Source organism: Alosa alosa, chromosome 6 (assembly GCF_017589495.1).
Source record: "Alosa alosa isolate M-15738 ecotype Scorff River chromosome 6, AALO_Geno_1.1, whole genome shotgun sequence".
Taxonomy (NCBI): domain Eukaryota; kingdom Metazoa; phylum Chordata; class Actinopteri; order Clupeiformes; family Clupeidae; genus Alosa; species Alosa alosa.
Window position 1 is genome coordinate 36,288,337 of NC_063194.1, and position 20,000 is coordinate 36,308,336.

Consider the following 20,000-nt stretch of genomic DNA (forward strand, 5'->3'; position numbering starts at 1 on the left):
GTACAGCACACACACACACACACACACACACACACACACACTTACACACACACACACACACACACACACTTACACACACACACACACACACACCATAATAATAATAATAAGCTTTATTTGTATAGCACCTTTCATACACAGAATGCAGCTCAAAGTGCTTTACATTTGAAGCATGTAACTGTAACACAATAATAGTCAGTCAGTCATTATCAATCACTTTTCTTCATTGCTGTGGCCGTTTATGATCCAATCAGCAACATATCAAAAATATAGAGAATAACATGTCATAAGACTGGCAGCCTTAACCCTTTACCCCCCACAAGCACGCCATATGGCAACTGTGGCAAGGAAAAACTCCCATATTCCAGGAAGAAACCTTGAGCAGAACCTGACTTAATAGGGGGAGCCCATCTGCTTCTGGCTGGCTGCGCCCTCCAATAGCAGCAGATGTAGAATAATCTGAAAAAGTAGTCTACAGGATAAGATGAATTAACTAAAAGCTTTCCTATACAGGGATGTTTTCAGATCTTTTTAAAAAAATATTTACTGAACTCGCCTGCTTGATGTACAGAGGCAGGGTGTTCCATAGTTTGGGGGCATAATGGATAAAAGCAGCTTCTCCACTTTGCTTGTGGAGCACTTTGGGTACAATTAAAAGATTAGAATTGGACGATCTAAGTTTCCTTTGTGGTTGATAAGATATTAAAAGCTCAGATATGAAGGTGCTATGCCATTCAGAGCTTTGTAAGTAATTAACATAACCTTAAAATCCTTAAAATAAATTCTATAGGAAATAGGGAGCCAGTGCAGTTCAGCCAACACAGGGGTGATGTGTTCTCTCTTTTTGGTCTTAGTTAAAAGTCTAGCCGCAGAGTTCTGTATGAGTGCCAGTTTCTTTAGATGTTTTTTTGGAAGACCAGTGAAAAGTGCATTGCAGTAGTCTAACCTGCTAGTGATAAAGGCGTGAATTAGTTTTTCTGCATCTTGTTGAGTTAAAAAGGGCCGCACTTTAGCAATGTTTCTCAGGTGGAAATAGGCTGTCTGAGTAACTTATATGATTATATTATATATTATATGTATTATACTGATATGGGGCTTAAAACTCTGCATCTAAGATGACACAGAGGCTTGTTACTTTTGGTTTGACCTGGTGCGCCAAGTTCCCCAGATTACTAAGAACAATGTCTCGCTTTAGTTTTGGTCCAACTAAAAGTACCTCTGTTTTGTCATTATTTAGTTTAAAGGAGAATTCCGGTGTGATATTGACCTAAAGTGTATTGAAACATGGTACCGAGTGTGAACGTATGTCTCATAGCCCATCTTGGCTTGTCCCCTGCACTCCAAAATCTGGCGCTAGTTAGCCGATGCTACCAACAGCTTTTTCAATAGTGGTGCTTCGGCATAGGGCTAGCCATGCAAATAAATCACTGTTTTACACCCATTTACGAGGCTCAATGTATCTCCACACTTCATTGGTAGACTTCGAGGGCCCTGACATTTAAAAGCGAGACATTGAGAACTTTGAAAAAGCACTGGTAGTTTACTTACAAGGCGATTTATACAGACAGTATCTTCGAAGTTTAAGCGTTTGCAGCCATCTTGAATTTAGTCACGATAAGTCCGAGCAACAGTAAGAATGAACAGGTATGATAAGGGATCAGATTCCAAAAATAATTCAGTGGAAATGCATGGATTCCAGTTTCTTCCAGTAGCAGCAACTGGAATCCATGCAATAGCGTGCGTGTTTGATGCAATAGCCTATCAATGGTGGAGAACAACACCCTAGAGTTTCCACTGTTTTCAGCAATTACCTTAGAGAAGTGGTTCCTTCTCTCATTCCAAATAGCTCTATTATAATTTGCTATTTTTTCTTTTAGAATGGCACGGTGAACCTGTAACTTAGTTTTTCTCCATGTTCTCTCAGCTTTTCTACATGATCTTTTTAGATCATGGATATTTTCGTTCATCCAAGGTGTCAGTTTGCTACGGGGCCTTTTTTTAGTCTTTAAGGGTGCCACTCTGTCAAGCAGAGCACCTAATTCACGATTGAGAGCCTCTACCATTTGATCAATGGGATGATGTAAAATATCTAAATTTATGTAAATTTCACCACACGCCTATGCTGTGTTTTTCCTAGTTTGAGGTGACCGCATTTTATCATTATTCCAGCATACACCCATGTTGTGTGAACCTTTTTGCTTTTTTTGTTTCTGATTGTTACCCCTTGTCAGTCAGTACTGTGAAAGGAAATAACTAAGGCCCCGTCCACACGGAGACGCTTTTTGGGTTAAACGCACAGGTTTTGTATCGTCTTAGCCGATCGTCCAAACGAATCCTATAAACGCACTGCCCAAAACCGCACTTTTTGAAACCTGGTCCCAGGGTGGAAAAATCTGAAACCGTAGCCCTTGCGAGTTTGTTTGGACGGCGAAACCGCATACTTGCGTATTAATGATGTCATCGCCACACCTCAGCTGCCCTGGACTTGACACTTATAGTATTGCCTAACAATACTAGTTTTCATACATGACATTACCTACGATTACACTCAGTAGGATAAAAAGGTGCTGCGCAGAGCCAATCATGACTTGGTGGACTGAACACTGTTTTTCCCTGTGTTTTCTTGATGCATTCTAGCTTCTATCAGTGACGCGAGAGAACTAGTCAGAAGTTATTAGGGAAGTGCGGTGTACTGTAAGTTTAATTCAAATTCATTTATTTTAATTTAAATTAATTTGTGTGTAGTGCCGGTGTCATTCATTTATTTTACATGTCTTACAACATAAATAAATGCATTCATAGTCTAGTGAAGTCAGATATGAGCATACAAAGACGCTTAGAACTCATGTTAAGCCTATGGTAGATGTGCACTAAATGCGAATGCACGATTTGATGTGGGCAAAAGTATCGACTGTTACTAACGAAGGTATTAGAGCAATATTATAAATGTGGCGACGGATTTGCCTAGAACTTGGGTAGGCCTAGCGTATATGAGCCTATGCACTTGGGGTGATAGCCAAAACTAATGTGAATTGCGGACTATCCTACAACCAAAGAAAGTAAAGGACATTATTTGTACCTGCGTTAGCCAAATAAAGGACGGGACTGCACCCTTCACAAACCGTAAAAATGAAATGTATTAGTTTTACAGTTGACTACAGTTGACAGTTCACCATCAGTCCACACAAACAATTCTGGTTTCCTTGCACTAGCCATTTTCGTCGTAGCCTTTTCTGTATAGCCTACAGCGCACAAGCTTTAGTCAATTTTTGTAACAGAAACAATGCCACCTATAGGCCTTGGATATGAAGTAACGTGTTGAGTCGTGTTGAGATGGATCCGTTTGGACGCAAATATTCTTGATACGGTTCCAGGGAAGACGGAGGAAAAAAAGATCGGTTTGGTATGTGTAGACTAGCCCTAAGTGTAACTTAATTTTACTGTTGTCTACTAATTCAATTAAGCACAGATGCATGTATACTCTGCTTGTCACACACACACACACGAAAAAACGAAAACAGTTATTAAAATAAAGATCGCTAATAGTAGCAAGCCCCTTCTCAGACCAGTGCGTAAACAGAGTCCATTAGACCTGGCTTGAAAGAAGGGTTGTGACATATGGGAGCATAAAAGGAAAGCTCAGGGAGATTCAGCACACCCTTAATTTGCCTAAGAATCTTCATGGAGTTTGATAAAATAAAGTCACCTTTTAGTTGTTTGATGGATAAATTTGGATTTGAAAATAAAACAGCACTGAGGGAAGCTCCAACAGTCTTTGACCTGTGGGACTCGATCACAGGCCAATTCGGGCAGAGGTTACCCTCATCATCAGTGACTGAGGCATGATTCCAGAATACCCTTGCTCTGGCATTACAGGCCCAGTAATAATGACGCAAAATAGGCAGGCCCAAACCACCTTCATTTGTAGGCTTCTGCAGGTGTACTTTAGAGATGCGTGGAGGCTTATCGGCCCATACAAAGGGCAAAATGATAGAGTCTAAAGACTTAAATAAGGCAGCTGTAAGAAAAATAGGTACATTTTGAAAAAGATAAATAAATTTTGGAAGTCCAATCATCTTGATAATATTCAAACGCCCTATTAAGGAAAGAGGGAGGAGTTTCCATTTGTCTATCATAGCTTTACGTTTGTCTGTCAAATCATTATAGTTACATTTAAAGAGAAGTTTGGGGTTTTTGGTGATATTTATTCCCAAATATCTGAACTGATCAGTGGAAATTTTAAATGGTAGATCAAGACTCAAGATATTTAGAGTCTAGGCCATCGGATAGGGGCATGAATAGACTTTTGTTCCAGTTAATAGTAAATCCAGAAAATTGACCAAATGTTCTTATCAAATCAAGCAAGGGGGGCAGGGATGTCCTAACATCTGACCGGGTCAGGATAACATCATCTGCATATAAGCCTATAGTACACTCAGATGTGCCACAAATTATCCCACGGATTTGGGGGCTGGCTCTAATAGCTATTGCCAGGGGCTCAAGAGCTAAGGCAAAAAGCATCGGGGAAAGGCAGCACCCCTGCCTGGTGCCACGGCCCAGCAGGAATGGGGCGGACCTGTCATAATTAGTCAAAATGGAGGATTTTGGACATGCATATAGCATTCTTAACATTTTAATAAATCTACCACCAAAGCCAAATTTTTCAAGAGCGGCAAACATGTATCTCCATTCAACTTGGTCAAAGGCCTGCTGGGCATCTAACGATATAACAGCAGCATGGGGTAACTTATCAGAGTACATTGTATTTAACAGGTGGCAAGTGTTAGAGAAGGAGAATCTATCTGGAATTAAACCCGTTTGGTCCGGGTGGATTAGGGCACTGATATATTGACTTAATCAGTTCGTAAGAACTTTTGCAATAATTTTTTGGTCACTATTTAGCAAACTTAGAGGACAGTATGATGTGACATCAGTGTCATCCCTGTCTTTTTTCAGGAGAAGACACACATGAGCTTCATAAAGAGTGCTGGGAAAAATCCCCTCCTTCATAGAGCAGTTTATCATACGCAGAAGGAGTGGAGCAATGGTTTCTATATGTGCCTTGTAGAATTCTATGCCAAATTCATCAGGACCACAAGCCTTACCGCTAGGAAAGGAGCGAATAGCTGTTTTGATTTCATCCAGTGGGATGTCAGAATCCAGCTCCTGTCTTATTACATCATCTAGAACTGGAATGTCCAGTGTGTTGAGAAAGTCTGAGATCTCAACATCAGTGGCGTGTGTGTTGGGCGAATGTGGGTCTCTTGTAAAAAAATAATATCAGATGACAGGCTCTATGTGAAAATACTTTTCCCCGCTTAAGGGCTTTGCCAAGACCTCTACAATTCCAGGAGGTAAAAGTAATAGGACTCTCTCCTGAACTACATGAGTAATTATCCTGCATTAAAATAAAAGTATGACAAAGAATTTGGACTGACACATGAAAAAGAATAATCTGGCAGTTTAACAAACAACACATAAACAAACCCCACAATAACCCCATTTTCTTCTCCCTCTTTGATACCAACAATCCTAATGTTGAGCCTTCGGGAGCGCCCTTTTAGGTCATTTAGCTTGGGACTGAGACGGCCGTTGGCTACTTGAAGCTCCTTACATGTAGTCTCTAGTGCTGTGATGCGGTGGTCGGCATCTGTAAGAGCCTCATCCATGCTATCTATGCAACGTTCCACTTCGTGATGTTTGTTCTGAAGTGTGGCCAAGAGCCTCATCCATGCTATCTATGCAACGTTCCACTTCGTGATGTTTGTTCTGAAGTGTGGCTAAGAGCCTCATCCATGCTATCTATGCAACGTTCCACTTCGTGATGTTTGTTCTGAAGTGTGGCTAAGAGCCTCATCCATGCTATCTATGCAACGTTCCACTTCGTGATGTTTGTTCTGAAGTGTGGCTAAGAGCCTCATCCATGCTATCTATGCAACGTTCCCGCCCGTGATGTTTGTTCTGAAGTGTGGCTAAGAGCCTCATTCATGCTATCTATGCAACGTTCCACTTCGTGATGTTTGTTCTGAAGTGTGGCCAAGTTTGCATCGATTGAATCAAGACGTCCCTCCATTGACTTTTTCAGATCATCAACTAGCTTTGAAACCTTAGTTAGTTGCTCTTCTCAAAAGAGCAGCTCACTGGACACTCACTCCTTGACTGGCAAGATGGCGACGAGCGGAAAAACCAAGTGAGTTGTTCAAAATAGCGATTTTGATACGATCATGCATCAAAACTTTCTTTTAGTAAACTCTGTGTACACAAACAGAGTGTAAAAAAATAACGATTTTGATACGATCATGCATCAAAACTTTCTTTTAGTAAACTCTGTGTACACAAACAGAGTGTAAAAAAATTGCGATTTTGACGCGATCATGCATCAAAGTAGTAGTGCCCCTAGCACTCCCATTCAAAAGGCCAATTGACCCGAAAACGACAATATGGTCAATCTTAAAAGTGGCGCTTCCGAAATAATTATGCTTTTAAACGAAAGTTTGAATCAGGTATATTCACTAAAAGTCTCTTGGTTGCATTTTTGGATAGATAGATAGATAGATAGATAGATAGATACTTTTATTCATCCCCGCAGGGAAATTCAGATGTCCAGCAGCAGTGTGTTGTGTACCAACAAGCATTCTCACTACAATACACTCATAAAAACCCTGATGACAACAGTTAAATAATATAATAAAAAGAGTCACAAAACAAGCTACTATCATCAGTAGTAAATAATTAATACACTTCAAACCGGTCTGTTATGTAGTCTTATGGCGGCCGGAACAAATGACCTCCTGAACCTCTCAGTCCTGCAGCTCATGGAGAGGAGTCGGTCACTGCGGCTGCTTTGCTGGGCAACCACAGTGTCATGCAGCGGGTGGCTCCTGTTACTGAGGATGGATTTCATCATGCTCCTCATTCTTTCATCCACCAAATCTCCTAGAGTCCACCCTCCTCCCCAACACAGACACACACTTCCTGACCGGTTTGTCAAGTCGGTTCCCCTCCCTGGCTGTCATACAGCTGTCCCAGCACACCACAGCAAAGAAAACTGCACCGGCCACAACCGACTGATAAAAAAGGTACAGCATCTCATTACAGACTTGGAAGGATTTTAGCTTGCTGAGAAAAAAGAGCCTGCTCTGACCTTTCCAGCATGCTGCATTTACATGCACTGACCAGTCCAGTTTACAGTCCAGGTGGACTCCCAGGTATTTGTACGTCTGGACCACCTCAATGCCCTCCCCCTCAATTACCACAGGTAGATGATGCATCTTACGCCTCCCAAAGTCCACTATCATCTCCTTGGTTTTGGATGTATTGAGGATAAGACCATTGCACCTGCTCCAGGTCGCAAACTATGAGATGACCCTCCTGTACTCCTCCTCCTCTCCTCCCCTCTTCCTCTCCTCCTCCTGTACTCCTCCCTCCTCTCCTCCCCTTCCTCTCCTCCTCCTCCCCTCCTCCTGTACTCCTCCTCGTCTCTTCCCCTCCTCCTCCTGTACTCCTCCTCTCCTCCTCCCCTCCTGTACTCCTCCTCCTCTCCTCCCCTCTTCCTCCCCTCCTCCTGTACTCCTCCCCTCTCCTCCTGTACTCCTCCTCTCCCCTCCTCCTGTACTCCTCCTCCCCTCCTCCTGTACTCCTCCTCTCCTCTCCTCTCCTCCTGTACTCCTCCTCTCCTCCTCCCCTCCTCCTGTACTCCTCCTCTCCTCTCCTCCTGTACTCCTCCTCCTCTCCTCTCCTCCCTCCCTCCCTCCTCCTCCTCCTGTACTCCTCCTCTCCTCTCCTCCTGTACTCCTCCTCTCCTCTCCTCCTGTACTCCTCTTGTACTCCTCCCCTCACACAAGCCGCCACAACAGTGTCATCAGAATATTTTTGTATGTGACATGATGATGTTTGGCGAGAGTTACGCTTTAAGTGCTGAAGTGTTGCTTTAAAGGGGCTAAATAGCATCTCATTAATAACCCAACAAAATGGGCTAAACAGCATATTAATAACCCAACAAAATGCCATTACTGGGCATTCACAAAGGCATCTATTGGCTGTAGAAAGTTGATTGACTCTCTCTCTCTCTGTCTCTCACTCTCTCTCACTCTCTCTCTCTCTCTCTCTGTCTGATGTAGGAGAGTGCAGATGTCCTGATCCGTGGCTTGGATGCATCATGGAGGACACAGGGTATGACACATGCAAACACACACACACACACACACACACAGGGTAGAACCAAGGAGCTTAGCATTCTATTGCCCTGGTGTTAGCATTCCATTGGCCCCCATTGATTTTCACGTCACTTTCACAGAAAATAACTTTACATATGGACCGAAATACAATATTGTGCAACTGGCATCATAACCTTGTATCTTTATGGCTCTGTAATAACCTTGTATCTCACTGTACGGCTCTGTAATAACCTTGTATCTCACTGTGCGGCTCCGTAATAACCTTGTATCTCACTGTGCGGCTCCATAATAACCTTGTATCTCACTGTACGGCTCCGTAATAACCTTGTATCTCTTTACGGCTCCGTAATAACCTTGTATCTCTTTACGGCTCCGTAATAACCTTGTATCTCACTGTACGGCTTCGTAATAACCTTGTATCTCTTTACGGCTCTGTAATAACCTTGTATCTCACTGTACGGCTCCGTAATAAACTTGTATCTTTATTGCTCTGTAATAACATTGTTTTCGAAATCATCGTCTAATACACTTGCTTGGTACCCTGGAAATCCAGAGTTCTCGCGAGAGCACAATTTGAATTGTCTCTGCGAGATACTCTGGCAATGAGTAATGATGCACGTTACTTTTACCCCTTGCATCGCAAAGAACCAATCACATCGGTGTATCTGATATAGGCCAGCCAGAGGCGAGCTAAACAGATGATGACAGCGCTGCAGTGAATCAGCCACTGTTCAATACACACATGCTACATCAGCTCAGCTAGCAGCTGAGAAACTAGCCAGTGCCCTGGATGGAGTGGTTGAGTGGCTAGACCAAGCTTGTCTCTTAGCATGCCGCTGGATGGAGTGGTTGAGTGGCTAGACCAAGCTTGTCTCTTAGCATGCCGCTGGATGGAGTGGTTGAGTTGCTAGACCAAGCTTGTCTCTTAGCATGCCGCTGGATGGAGTGGTTGAGTGGCTAGACCAAGCTTGTCTCTTAGCATGCCGCTGGATGGAGTGGTTGAGTGGCTAGACCAAGCTTGTCTCTTAGCATGCCGCTGGATGGAGTGGTTGAGTGGCTAGACCAAGCTTGTCTCTTAGCATGCCGCTGGATGGAGTGGTTGAGTGGCTAGACCAAGCTTGTCTCTTAGCATGCCGCTGGATGGAGTGGTTGAGTTGCTAGACCAAGCTTGTCTCTTAGCATGCCGCTGGATGGAGTGGTTGAGTGGCTAGACCAAGCTTGTCTCTTAGCATGCCGCTGGATGGAGTGGTTGAGTGGCTAGACCAAGCTTGTCTCTTAGCATGCCGCTGGATGGAGTGGTTGAGTGGGAGACCAAGCTTGTCTCTTAGCATGCCGCTGGCTCTGTAAGGTCCACTAGAATAGCTTCCATACACAACTGCACTTCAGCCTTTGGGCTGGCAGCCTTCTCTTTCAAAGCCATTACCCAATGGAATACTATTCCGGACAATGTAAAAAGCTGTGGCTGTGTGTGTGTGCGTGTGTGTGTGTGTGTGTGTCTGTGTGTGTGTACGAAATGTCATTTATTGCTATTTGTTACTTGTTTTTTACTTATTGAGCGATGTCAGTATGCCTGCTTTCATGACACCTGCTGGACATTTTGGGTATTTGCAACCATGTGCCTTTGTTTTCTTTGAGTAAAGATCCCGCCCTCACCTGTCATGTTTTACTTCCTGTTGTCAGCCTAGTCATCCATTTTGTGCTCACCTGTTTCTTGTTTGCCCCTTTCTGATTGTCTGCTCACCTGTTCTTTATTTAGTCCTAATGATTAGGCCTACTTATTCTGTGTGTTGTCAGCCCCAGTTTGTCAGATTGTCCCAGCGATTTCTCTGAGCACTTTCAAGCCTCTGTTGGATTCTACCTGTTGTTCTGTCTACCCGCCTGTTTGAATTCTGCCTGTGACCTGTCTTTTGGATTTGCCTGCCGTTTTGGATTATCTGCCTGTCTGTGCCTTTTGGACTGCTTCTCGGACCTGACCTTGCCTGCCTGTGGATTACTCTTTGGACTGTGTTTCTGGTTCGTCAGCCTTTTGCCATTTTTTTAGTGTTGAGACCGAGGGTCTGCCTTTTGTTCAGTTCGACCAAACAGCGAAGTGCAGCACCGGCTCACAGATGGATGGGAAGGATGTAAGAGGCCCAGGGCAAAAGCTAGCCATAGCAAGCTCCCAATGGACAGACGTTAACAACATCTGTCGTTGTTTTCTTCTGTTGAATAAACTTTTTGAACTAACTCTGCACTTGGGTCCGAACTATTTACGAAACCTGACAAGCGACGTTTGATTTTTAAAATGTATTTGTGATTGCTAGGTTACGGGGACGCTGGCGAGACACGCCGCTCCTTCTGGCATCATGTTTTTGTTTGTTTTAATGTAATGTCATGTTTATTTTTTGTATCTATTTGTCTAGTTAAATGTTTTCTCTTTTACATTATTTTTGATAGTTTTCGTGTTATCTTAGTCCTTTTTACTGCTTTCAAGTCGGCTGATGTTGTTAACGTCTGTCCATTGGGAGCTTGCTATGGCTAGCTTTTGCCCTGGGCCTCTTACATCCTTCCCATCCATCTATGAGCCGGTGCTGCACTTCGCTGTCTGGTCGAGGGGATTTCTCGGGACAGCAGCTGGAGCTACTCTGTGAAAGATCTGCCGAGGCCACCGAGCTGTTTCTGACCTGTTAGCTGCCATGCCAACTGCCTGGATTCTGGAAATTTTTGAGCATTTATTGCTCAGACTCTCTGTTCCCAACACCCTGATGAAGGCTGGTGAGCCGACCGTTGGGGTGTTTTTTTTTTTAACGGATTAGCCCCAAATAATAAATAAAAAAATTTGCATCCTACTGAGTGCCTGGACCTGGAATCTTTTTCCAAATTGATTCATGAACTTTTAACCCATCCAAGAGCACCAGAGGATACAAGGGATACCTGTAGCGCTCCAGCTCCCACTTTTGTCTTGCCTGGAGTCTGGATTGAGCAGACTAACGTTGAAGAACTCTGCATTACGGACCAACAAACTGTCGCTGTTATGTCCAACGAGTTGCTGATCTACGGGATCGCCCACGACTTTTGGACTGGTGTGCTTCCAGTGATCTCCAGACTAGCAGGGCCTGGCGTTCGCGTTGTCTCCAGACTGCCAGTGAGTATAAAGAACTTTGTTGGCGTTACATCGGTTGGGGAGACACAGCTGTGCGCAGTTTCACGCGAGTCATCATTGCCCTTGGACATTTTCAGCCGGTTGGAAATTGGACTAATTCTATTTTTATTTTTTATTTATTTTATTAATTAATTTGTTTGTTGTCTGTCTTGTATGTCTTGGTGTCACGGGTACGCTGGCGACTACGCCGCTCCGTCCGCTATGGTCTTTGTTAGTCTGTGTCAATGACAATGTCTTAGCCTATACGTGAAGCGCTTTGGGTTGCACTCTGTGCATTTTAAATGCGCTATACAAATAAAACTGACTTGACTTGTGCTTCCTGTGGGACTGCAGATGTAAGGCTAACTCTGCTAACTCTGTTAACTCTGCATCAAACGCTTACGTTTATGTTTTAATTGCACATTGTCCCTCACAAATAAAATTGAAGGAACCGTATTCTCTGGATAAGAAGTAACCGTATTCTCTGGATAAGAAACTCAAAGGCAGTCTGAGGGAAAGACCACGGAAAGCATCGAGGGGGAAAAAACAATTAAGTAACGTAATGTCTATTGAAGTCCTGTGTCCATTTATTTTACTGGCTATGGGTAGAAGACACACACACAAACAGCGTATGACACGTACACACACACACATACACTCACAGGGTACAACAAACACATACACACAAACAGGGTATGACACGTACACACACAAGATACAACCCACATCATGTGTGGTGTGTGTGTGTGTATTCTGAGCATATGTGACCATCTATGTGAGTGTATGTATTTGTATTTTCTTTCAGGTTCTACCTGCCAAGAAAGTTCTCCCGTTGCAGTCTAGAAGAATACCAGCGCTTCCTTCAACAGGGAGGGGGGCGCTGCCTCTTCAACACACCCACTAAAGTGAGGGGGGTAAGGGTTGGGGGTTTGGGTGTAAGGGGGTTGGGGTAAAGGGGTTGTAGGTAGAGGGGTTGTGGGTAAAGGGGTTTGGGTGCAAGGGGGTTCTGGGTAGAAATAGAACACAAATGCATCGAGCTTATAGGGTAAACCAGTCCAATCTCCTACCCGTACCAATTCAACCTCAGATTTCTCCCATGGACCATATTTCCCCAACACTTCCTCCCCACAGCAAAACTAGCACTCCTAAATATCAGATCTCTTTCAAACAAATCATTCTTAATTAATGATCTAATTTGCACACACAACCTTGATTTTTTTACTTTTAACTGAGACATGGTTAGATCAAGCAGTGCTCTCAAAACAGCTACTCTCATCGAATCAGCTCCCCCAAATTTCAGTTTTTTGAGTGCTACCAGAGCAATTAAAAGACATGGGGGGATAGCCACAATTTTCAAGACGTCTTTTCAGTGCAATCAGTCGTCATTCGGTGACTTTACTTCATTTGAATATCTGTGTGCACGCATTAAGTCTTCTCAGATTTTATTACTGACAATTTACAGGCCTCCAAAACATTCAGCAAAAGTTTTTCTTGAAGAGCTAGGTGAACTGCTATCAGTCGTTTGCATAGAGTTTGACTGTCTTATTATATCAGGGGATCTAAACTTGCATGTGGATAATCCTGAAAACAATTATGGAATTCATTGTACTAATCAATACTTTCCAACACACTCTCCCGGCCATACCCTCGACCTTATTGTGTGTGTTATCACAATGGGTCTCGATGTCTCTACAGCTGTTAAAGACCTGGCCTTATCTGATCATTTCTGCGTGTTCTTTGATGTGTCTATGTCCCCACACACTCAAAACACAGCTATGATTGTAAAAAGGAGAATCATAAATGATCAGACAAGTGCTCTCTTTGAGCAAGCACTTTCACTCAACTCAAGTCAACTGTCAGAAGACTTATTTGATCACTTTAATGCAAAAATGGCAAACATTATGGATGACATTGCTCCATTACAATTCAAGAAGGTTAAGGACAAACAGAAAGCATCATGGAGGCAAAATCCAGCAGTTAAACTTCTAAAAAGAGAGTGTAGGAAGACTGAAAGAAAATGGCGTAAATACAAACTTCAGATCCACTATGAAATCCATAAAGAGATGCTCCGCACATATAAGAAATATGCAAAGCAAGGCAGTCCTTTTTTTTCTAACATTATCAATAGAAGTTCAAATAACACTCATTCTACTTTCAACAGTTGATAAGTTAACAAATCCCCCCTCTCACAATTAGCGCCTGAACTTCTCTCAACTAATAAATGCAATGAGTTTTCATCTTTTTTTAAAGGTAAAATTGACAAAATCAGATTCAACATATCTGCTCAATTACAAATTCAACAACCTTAACTTCCAGCACCAAACAGAGGGAAACTAAACTTGATGTCAGAGTTCAGCTTGATAGACTACGAAACACTTGAAAAAACGGTATAGAATCTCAGCTCTTCCACATGTGTCTTAGACACTCTGCCTACCAATTTCTTCAAAACTGAACTGAGCTAGACAATTACAGGCCCATATCCAATCTACCTTTTATTGGCAAAATTATTGAAAAAGTAGTCTTTAATCAATTAACCACCTTCCTAACATCAAATGGCTATTTTGATTACTTTCAGTCTGATTTTCGGGCAAATCACAGCACTGAAACAGCTCTCATTAAAGTTTCCAATGACATACGCCTCAACACAAATTCAGGTAAAACATCAGTCCTAGTGCTACTGGACCTTAGTGCAGCATTTGACACTATTGATAACAATATTTTACTACACAGACTAGAACACTGGGTTGGATATACAGGCATAGTTATCAGCTGGCTAAAATCATATCTACAAGAAAGGAGCTTCTTTGTTGCCATCGGAAACTGTACCTCAACACCAACATCCTTGACCTGTGGTGTTCCCCAGGGGTCGATCTTGGGGCCACTATTATTCAACCTCTATATGCTCCCACTTGGACAAATCATTCAAAATAATTTGATTTCATATCATAGCTATGCAGATGACACACAAATTTACTTAGCTCTGTCACCAAACGACTTTGGTCCTGTTGAATCTATGTGTCAGTGTATAGAACAAGTCCACTGTTAATTCGAATAAAAGACAACGAAGAGTACAAAACATTTAACTTTACTTGGAGCACTTTACTACACATCCAACACTGGTATCGTTTCTCTCTACGACTCCCCGCCCCGCGCTCACACATGTGCAGTTACACTTAACAAACTCCCCATTTTTCTTTAAAGAAAACAACATAGTTCCTTATTTCAACTGAACTGTTAAATAATCAAAACTCTATGTCAAACATATAACATCAGTCCCTTTGATTTCTTATTTAGTCCTCTCATTTTTTAAGTTGCCATACACCTTCGCTGAGAGCCCTCAGCTGGACAAGTGCTGATGTTCCTTTCTTTGTCAAACAGTCAGCGAGTTGTTCTTTGGTAGCTGACCACATGATGTGTTGAATGGTTCCAGAATGAAGGAGCTCCTTGATATTGCTGATTTCTTTATTGCTTTTCAGTGACTGATTTTGTGGACTTGACAGCATCAAGCAATGACTGATTGTCAGTTACACATACAATAGGTAGACCTCTGTGTTTGCAGTCACCTACAGTAAGTTCTGAGTACAGTATAGATAAAAATATTGCATTGTCAATGCCGTCTGCAAGAGCCAAAGTCTCTCATGCCAAAGTACTTCTGACCACCCTTCTGAACCTTCTTGATTGCCAGCATATAGGTGAGAATCTTCCATTTTCTCCCATGAGCAGGATTAGATGCCTACCCTGAGTACCTCCGTCTGGAAGGTTGCCCATTGAAGAATCACTGAACACTACTAGTTTCATGGAGCTATCTTTTCCTAGGTGCTGGAACTTCCAGGTCACTTCATCAGATTTTAGTTTCCTGATCAGTTTATTTGCACAGTGCAGAGTCTGAACAGTTGCATGTTTTTTACTGGAGGCCAGGATGGATACATCACACATTACATCCGGCCTTGTTTGTCTTGCGACCCATAGAATTTGGCCGATCTTTGACCTCAACATGTCAGTTTCTTTGTCTGTTAGAGGAGCCTCTCGCTGAGCAGCTCTGACTGGATGCAATGGAATGGGTTGCAGATTCTGTATGTAAGTACTGTGTTGTACCTGTATCTCATCATTCAAAGAATTGAACTCTATTCCGATGTAGTTGAAGGTGTTGTGCTCTTCTCGGCCTACTTGGAAAGCTGCTTTCAAGCGTGGTATGCCATTTCTGAACCTCCCCAGATAAAGTCATCCACATGGCAAGCAAGAACTCCCATGACATTACAGGAATCATCCAGCCAGTAGAATACTGCTGGGTCAACTTGTGACAGTACAGCTCCCAGTTGATACATAGTGTCTTTCACTTTACTGTACCAATAAAGAGAAGCGTCTGCTAGTCCGTAAACACACTTCTTCAGTCTCCACAGATTTCCTTGGCTCTGAGCCTCCGGTGGTGGACGAATGTAGATATTTCGAGTCAATTCTTTTCCTTGTAGAAAGGCTGCTTTAATGTCCATAGAATTCAGTTGCCATTTCTTTTGACAGATGATGGCCATGATCATCCTTAGAGACTCGGAGGCACATGTAGGAGAGTCCTTTGGTAGCCTCTTGTGTGTTTATTTCTTTGAAACCTCTAGCAACAAGTCTAGCTTTAGGTGCAACACCATCAGGAGTGTCTTTAAGTGTACACACCCACCGGGTTGAGATGCATTTTTGACCCTCATCTCTCACTTCTTTAAAGACATCATTTCTTTTCCAGTTGCATAGTTCAGCTTGCTTAGCAGAATGAAAAACATCATTGTTCATCAGAAGAACGTCCTCTTCATAACTGTCTGTGCACAGGTCAGCATGCTCGGATGGAGCCATGTGAACATTGTCCATCTGACTCAGATCATCTGGTCCACTGTACTGCATGTTGTACCAATCTCTGTTTTTCCCAGTGGCCTTTCCTGCACGGCCAAGAATCTTTCCTGTTATTATTTGTCCACTTTCTTTGTCTGTATATGACCCTACTTGTCCAGCTTTCAGCTGCATTCAGCTGCATATTTTCAGGAGTTGCGACTGTGTCTGTTTGTAAGGTATCAGTTTGTGCACACGTACCCTGCTCAGGATGATGCGAAGGAAGAGGAGCCTCACTGTTGTTGTCCAAGTCCGGTGAGTCATCATTTGCCGTGCCTCACAAAGATCACCACACCGTCTTGGCCAATGACCACACCTGGACAATCAGCCCGTTTGTAGTATACTTTGTCCCCGGTTTCATATTGGTCATCATTCGCCCGCAGTTGTTTGCGAAGGGCTCTTCGGATCCTCTCAGAGCATTCTGCCTCTGTGAAGGCTTGCCGTGCAGCATGTAAAGTTGCGATATGGTGAGCCAACCAGTTATTTTGTGTAGTGTTTTCAAGGGCTGGTGGCTTGTTGGTTAAGACTGATGGCATATTTGGGTTTTGGCCGAACTCAAGTTGGTATGGGCTGTAGCCGTGCACATTGTGCATTGAATTCTTTGCCATCAAAGCCCAATCCAGAGCCATTCCCCAACTACATCCATTGTCCTTTTTTATTTTCAACAGGATTTCAGTGAGGGTTTGGTTGTGTCTTTCCAAAAGACCATTGCTCCATGGACTGTAAGCTGCAGTGGTCTTGAGTTCAATGTTGAATTTTTCAGCCATATCCCTCATTTCGTCATTGTTAAATTCACCTCCATTGTCACTGAACAGTCTATGGGGAGGCCCATGTACACTTATCCAGCAATGAATGAGATGCTTCACAATCTCTTTAGGTTTCTTGGTTGTGACAATACTCCCTGCACTGAAGTGTGTAAAGTGGTCAATGGCATGCAGGTACCACACCTTGTTCTAACTCATGCAAATCCACAGCAACTGTCTCATTGTAGGTTGAAGCCATAGGTAAACCCACCGCAGGCTTTGGCCTGCTGTAGCTAATGCATGTTTCACAGTTGCTAACGATGTTTCTGAGGATAGCAACGCTCATCGTCATGGTTACCATGGAGCCCAGTAGTCTTTTCCGTTTCTCCACTGAGTCCAAATTGTGTTTATTTACTTATTATTTTTTACAGTGTAGCTTTAGCAGAGTTGGCACTTAGAAACTATAATTAATGTGTATATTATTATTTTTTACAGTGTAGCTTTAGCAGAGTTGGCACTTAGAAACTATAATTAATGTGTATATTATTATTTTTTACAGTGTAGCTTTAGCAGAGTTGGCACTTAGAAACTATAATTAATGTGTATATTATTATTTTTTTTACAGTGTAGAAACTTTAAGTATATTATTATTTTTTACAGTGAGCTTTGGCACTTAGAAACTATAATTAATGTGTATATTATTATTTTTTACAGTGTAGCTTTAGCAGAGTTGGCAGTTAGAAACTATAATTAATGTGTATATTCTCATAACTTATTATTTTTTACAGTGTAGCTTTAGCAGAGTTGGCAGTTAGAAACTATAATTAATGTGTATATTCTCATAACTTATTATTTTTTACAGTGTAGCTTTAGCAGAGTTGGCACTTAGAAACTATAATTAATGTGTATATTATTATTTTTTTTACAGTGTAGCTTTAGCAGAGTTGGCACTTAGAAACTATAATTAATGTGTATATTATTATTTTTTACAGTGTAGCTTTAGCAGAGTTGGCAGTTAGAAACTATAATTAATGTGTATATTATTATTTTTTACAGTGTAGCTTTAGCAGAGTTGGCAGTACTTAGAAACTATAATTAATGTGTATATTATTATTTTTTACAGTGTAGCTTTAGCAGAGTTGGCAGTTAGAAACTATAATTAATGTGTATATTATTATTTTTTACAGTGTAGCTTTAGCAGAGTTGGCAGTACTTAGAAACTATAATTAATGTGTATATTCTCATAACTTATTATTTTTTACAGTGTAGCTTTAGCAGAGTTGGCACTTAGAAACTATAATTAATGTGTATATTCTTATTTTTTACAGTGTAGCTTTAGCAGAGTCTTCTGTTTTTTCTGTGTAGTCATATTTCCAGTCACAGTCAGAATTTCCTCTTCATTTTGGATCTCATTTTCTAGATTATCCTCAGCTCTTATGTTCACACAATAGTGGCCTGAAGAGGTTAATTCAAGTTTCACTGGCCGTTTAAACATTACGGCTTTGTCCTGCTCAATGTCTAGCACAGCACCTGCTCTTTTCAGCGATGCTTTACTTAAGAGCAAGGGGATGTCTACTGGGACAACTTCAGTTTCTAAATGACATTTAGTCTGAGCTATCACAGCTGGAATTTTCACACTATTTGTAGAATGGACAACTCTGCCATCACCAAACCGGAATGATCTTGTACTGTCTTTGGTCTGTAGTTTGGCTAACTCACTCTGTTGTAATCCAGCTACATAATGATCAAGCCATTTTTCTCCACTTACAGTTCTGGTACAGGCTGTGTCAAGCACAGCTGATCCCAAAGCCTCCACCATGAATATTTCCGAGTCAGACAATGAATCCTTTGAAAACAAAGTTATGTTACACTCATCTATATCTTGTGTCAACTTCTCAATATCTTCTGTGAATTTTGCCTGTTCATTTTTGTGGGGACAATCCTTTGCCCAGTGATAAGTGCTTTGACAAACAGCACAGCGTGATCTTCTCCCGAATTTATCTAATGGATTTGAGCCTGGTACAGCACTTGGAGAACTTGTTCGCGCATCACGTTTTCCAAATCGCGTGTAGTAAGCACAGTCCGGATCACTAGATGCACTAGCTCCCTCTGGTGGCGAATTATCGCCAAAGATTCTCTTCAATGCTGATTTCATGTTACTGAACGTAAAGTCTGAGCAAGCGGTAAGTGCCAACTGTTTGTCTTTAACGCTAAGTCCTGCTGTATCAAGCAGCTTAAAAGCTAACACTGCATCTCGAAGCTTCATTTTTAACTTACTCATCTTGTTGTAAATCCTTTCGAATTCAATAATGTAATCCAGCATCGAAACGGTTTCTCTTTTGATGTTGTCGAACTCTGTGTAAGCATCATACTGACGGTCTTTCTCCTCCTTCAAAAACACGGTATCCAATTTTTGCAAAAGTGTTGTCAGTCCATTATCTTTGTTCAAATCTGCCGTGGCTATTTCCAAGGCTGCATTCCTCGCTCTTCCTGATAGCGACAGGGCAACGACTCCCCGCCCCGCACTCACACATGCGCAGTTACACTTAACATCCACACCTGGATGTCTCAAAATTTTCTTCAGCTGAACAAAGAAACAACTGAAGTAATTATATTTGGTAAAAAGGAGGAAAGACTTAGGATTGCCACTCTCCTTGACACAAAAGGGTTGAAGGCAAAGGATACAGTTAAAAATCTTGGTGTATTAATTGACAATTTCAACAGCCACATGAAAGCGATAACTAAATCAGCTTTTTACCACCTCAAAAATATTGCCAAACTCAGAAGGCTGATGTCAAAATATGACTTAGAAAAACTCATTCATGCATTTATCTCCAGCAGGGTTGATTACTGCAATGGACTGTTTACAGGCCTTCCTAAAAAGACTATTAAACAGCTTCAGGTGATACAAAATGCAGCAGCTAGGATTCTAACAAAACTAAAAAGAACTGACCACATTACTCCAATTCTTAAGTCCTTGCACTGGCTTCCAGTAAGTCACAGAATTGACTTTAAAGCACTATTGCTTGTTTATAAATCAGTAAATGGAGCAGGACCTAAATACCTGTCAGACATGCTTCAGCAGTA

The 20,000-nt window shown here is 42.0% G+C and overlaps 1 protein-coding gene across 1 annotated transcript in view; it reads left to right on the forward strand.

The window, feature by feature from the left end:
* The window catches only part of LOC125296015 (disintegrin and metalloproteinase domain-containing protein 11-like), a 55,802-nt gene that overhangs the window by 9,867 nt on the left and 25,935 nt on the right, over positions 1 to 20,000 (forward strand). Inside the window, exons 8-9 of the mRNA XM_048245631.1 lie at positions 8,121 to 8,172; positions 12,104 to 12,203. Coding sequence (XP_048101588.1) covers positions 8,121 to 8,172; positions 12,104 to 12,203 — 152 coding nt within the window. The remainder of the gene's footprint in view (positions 1 to 8,120; positions 8,173 to 12,103; positions 12,204 to 20,000) is intronic.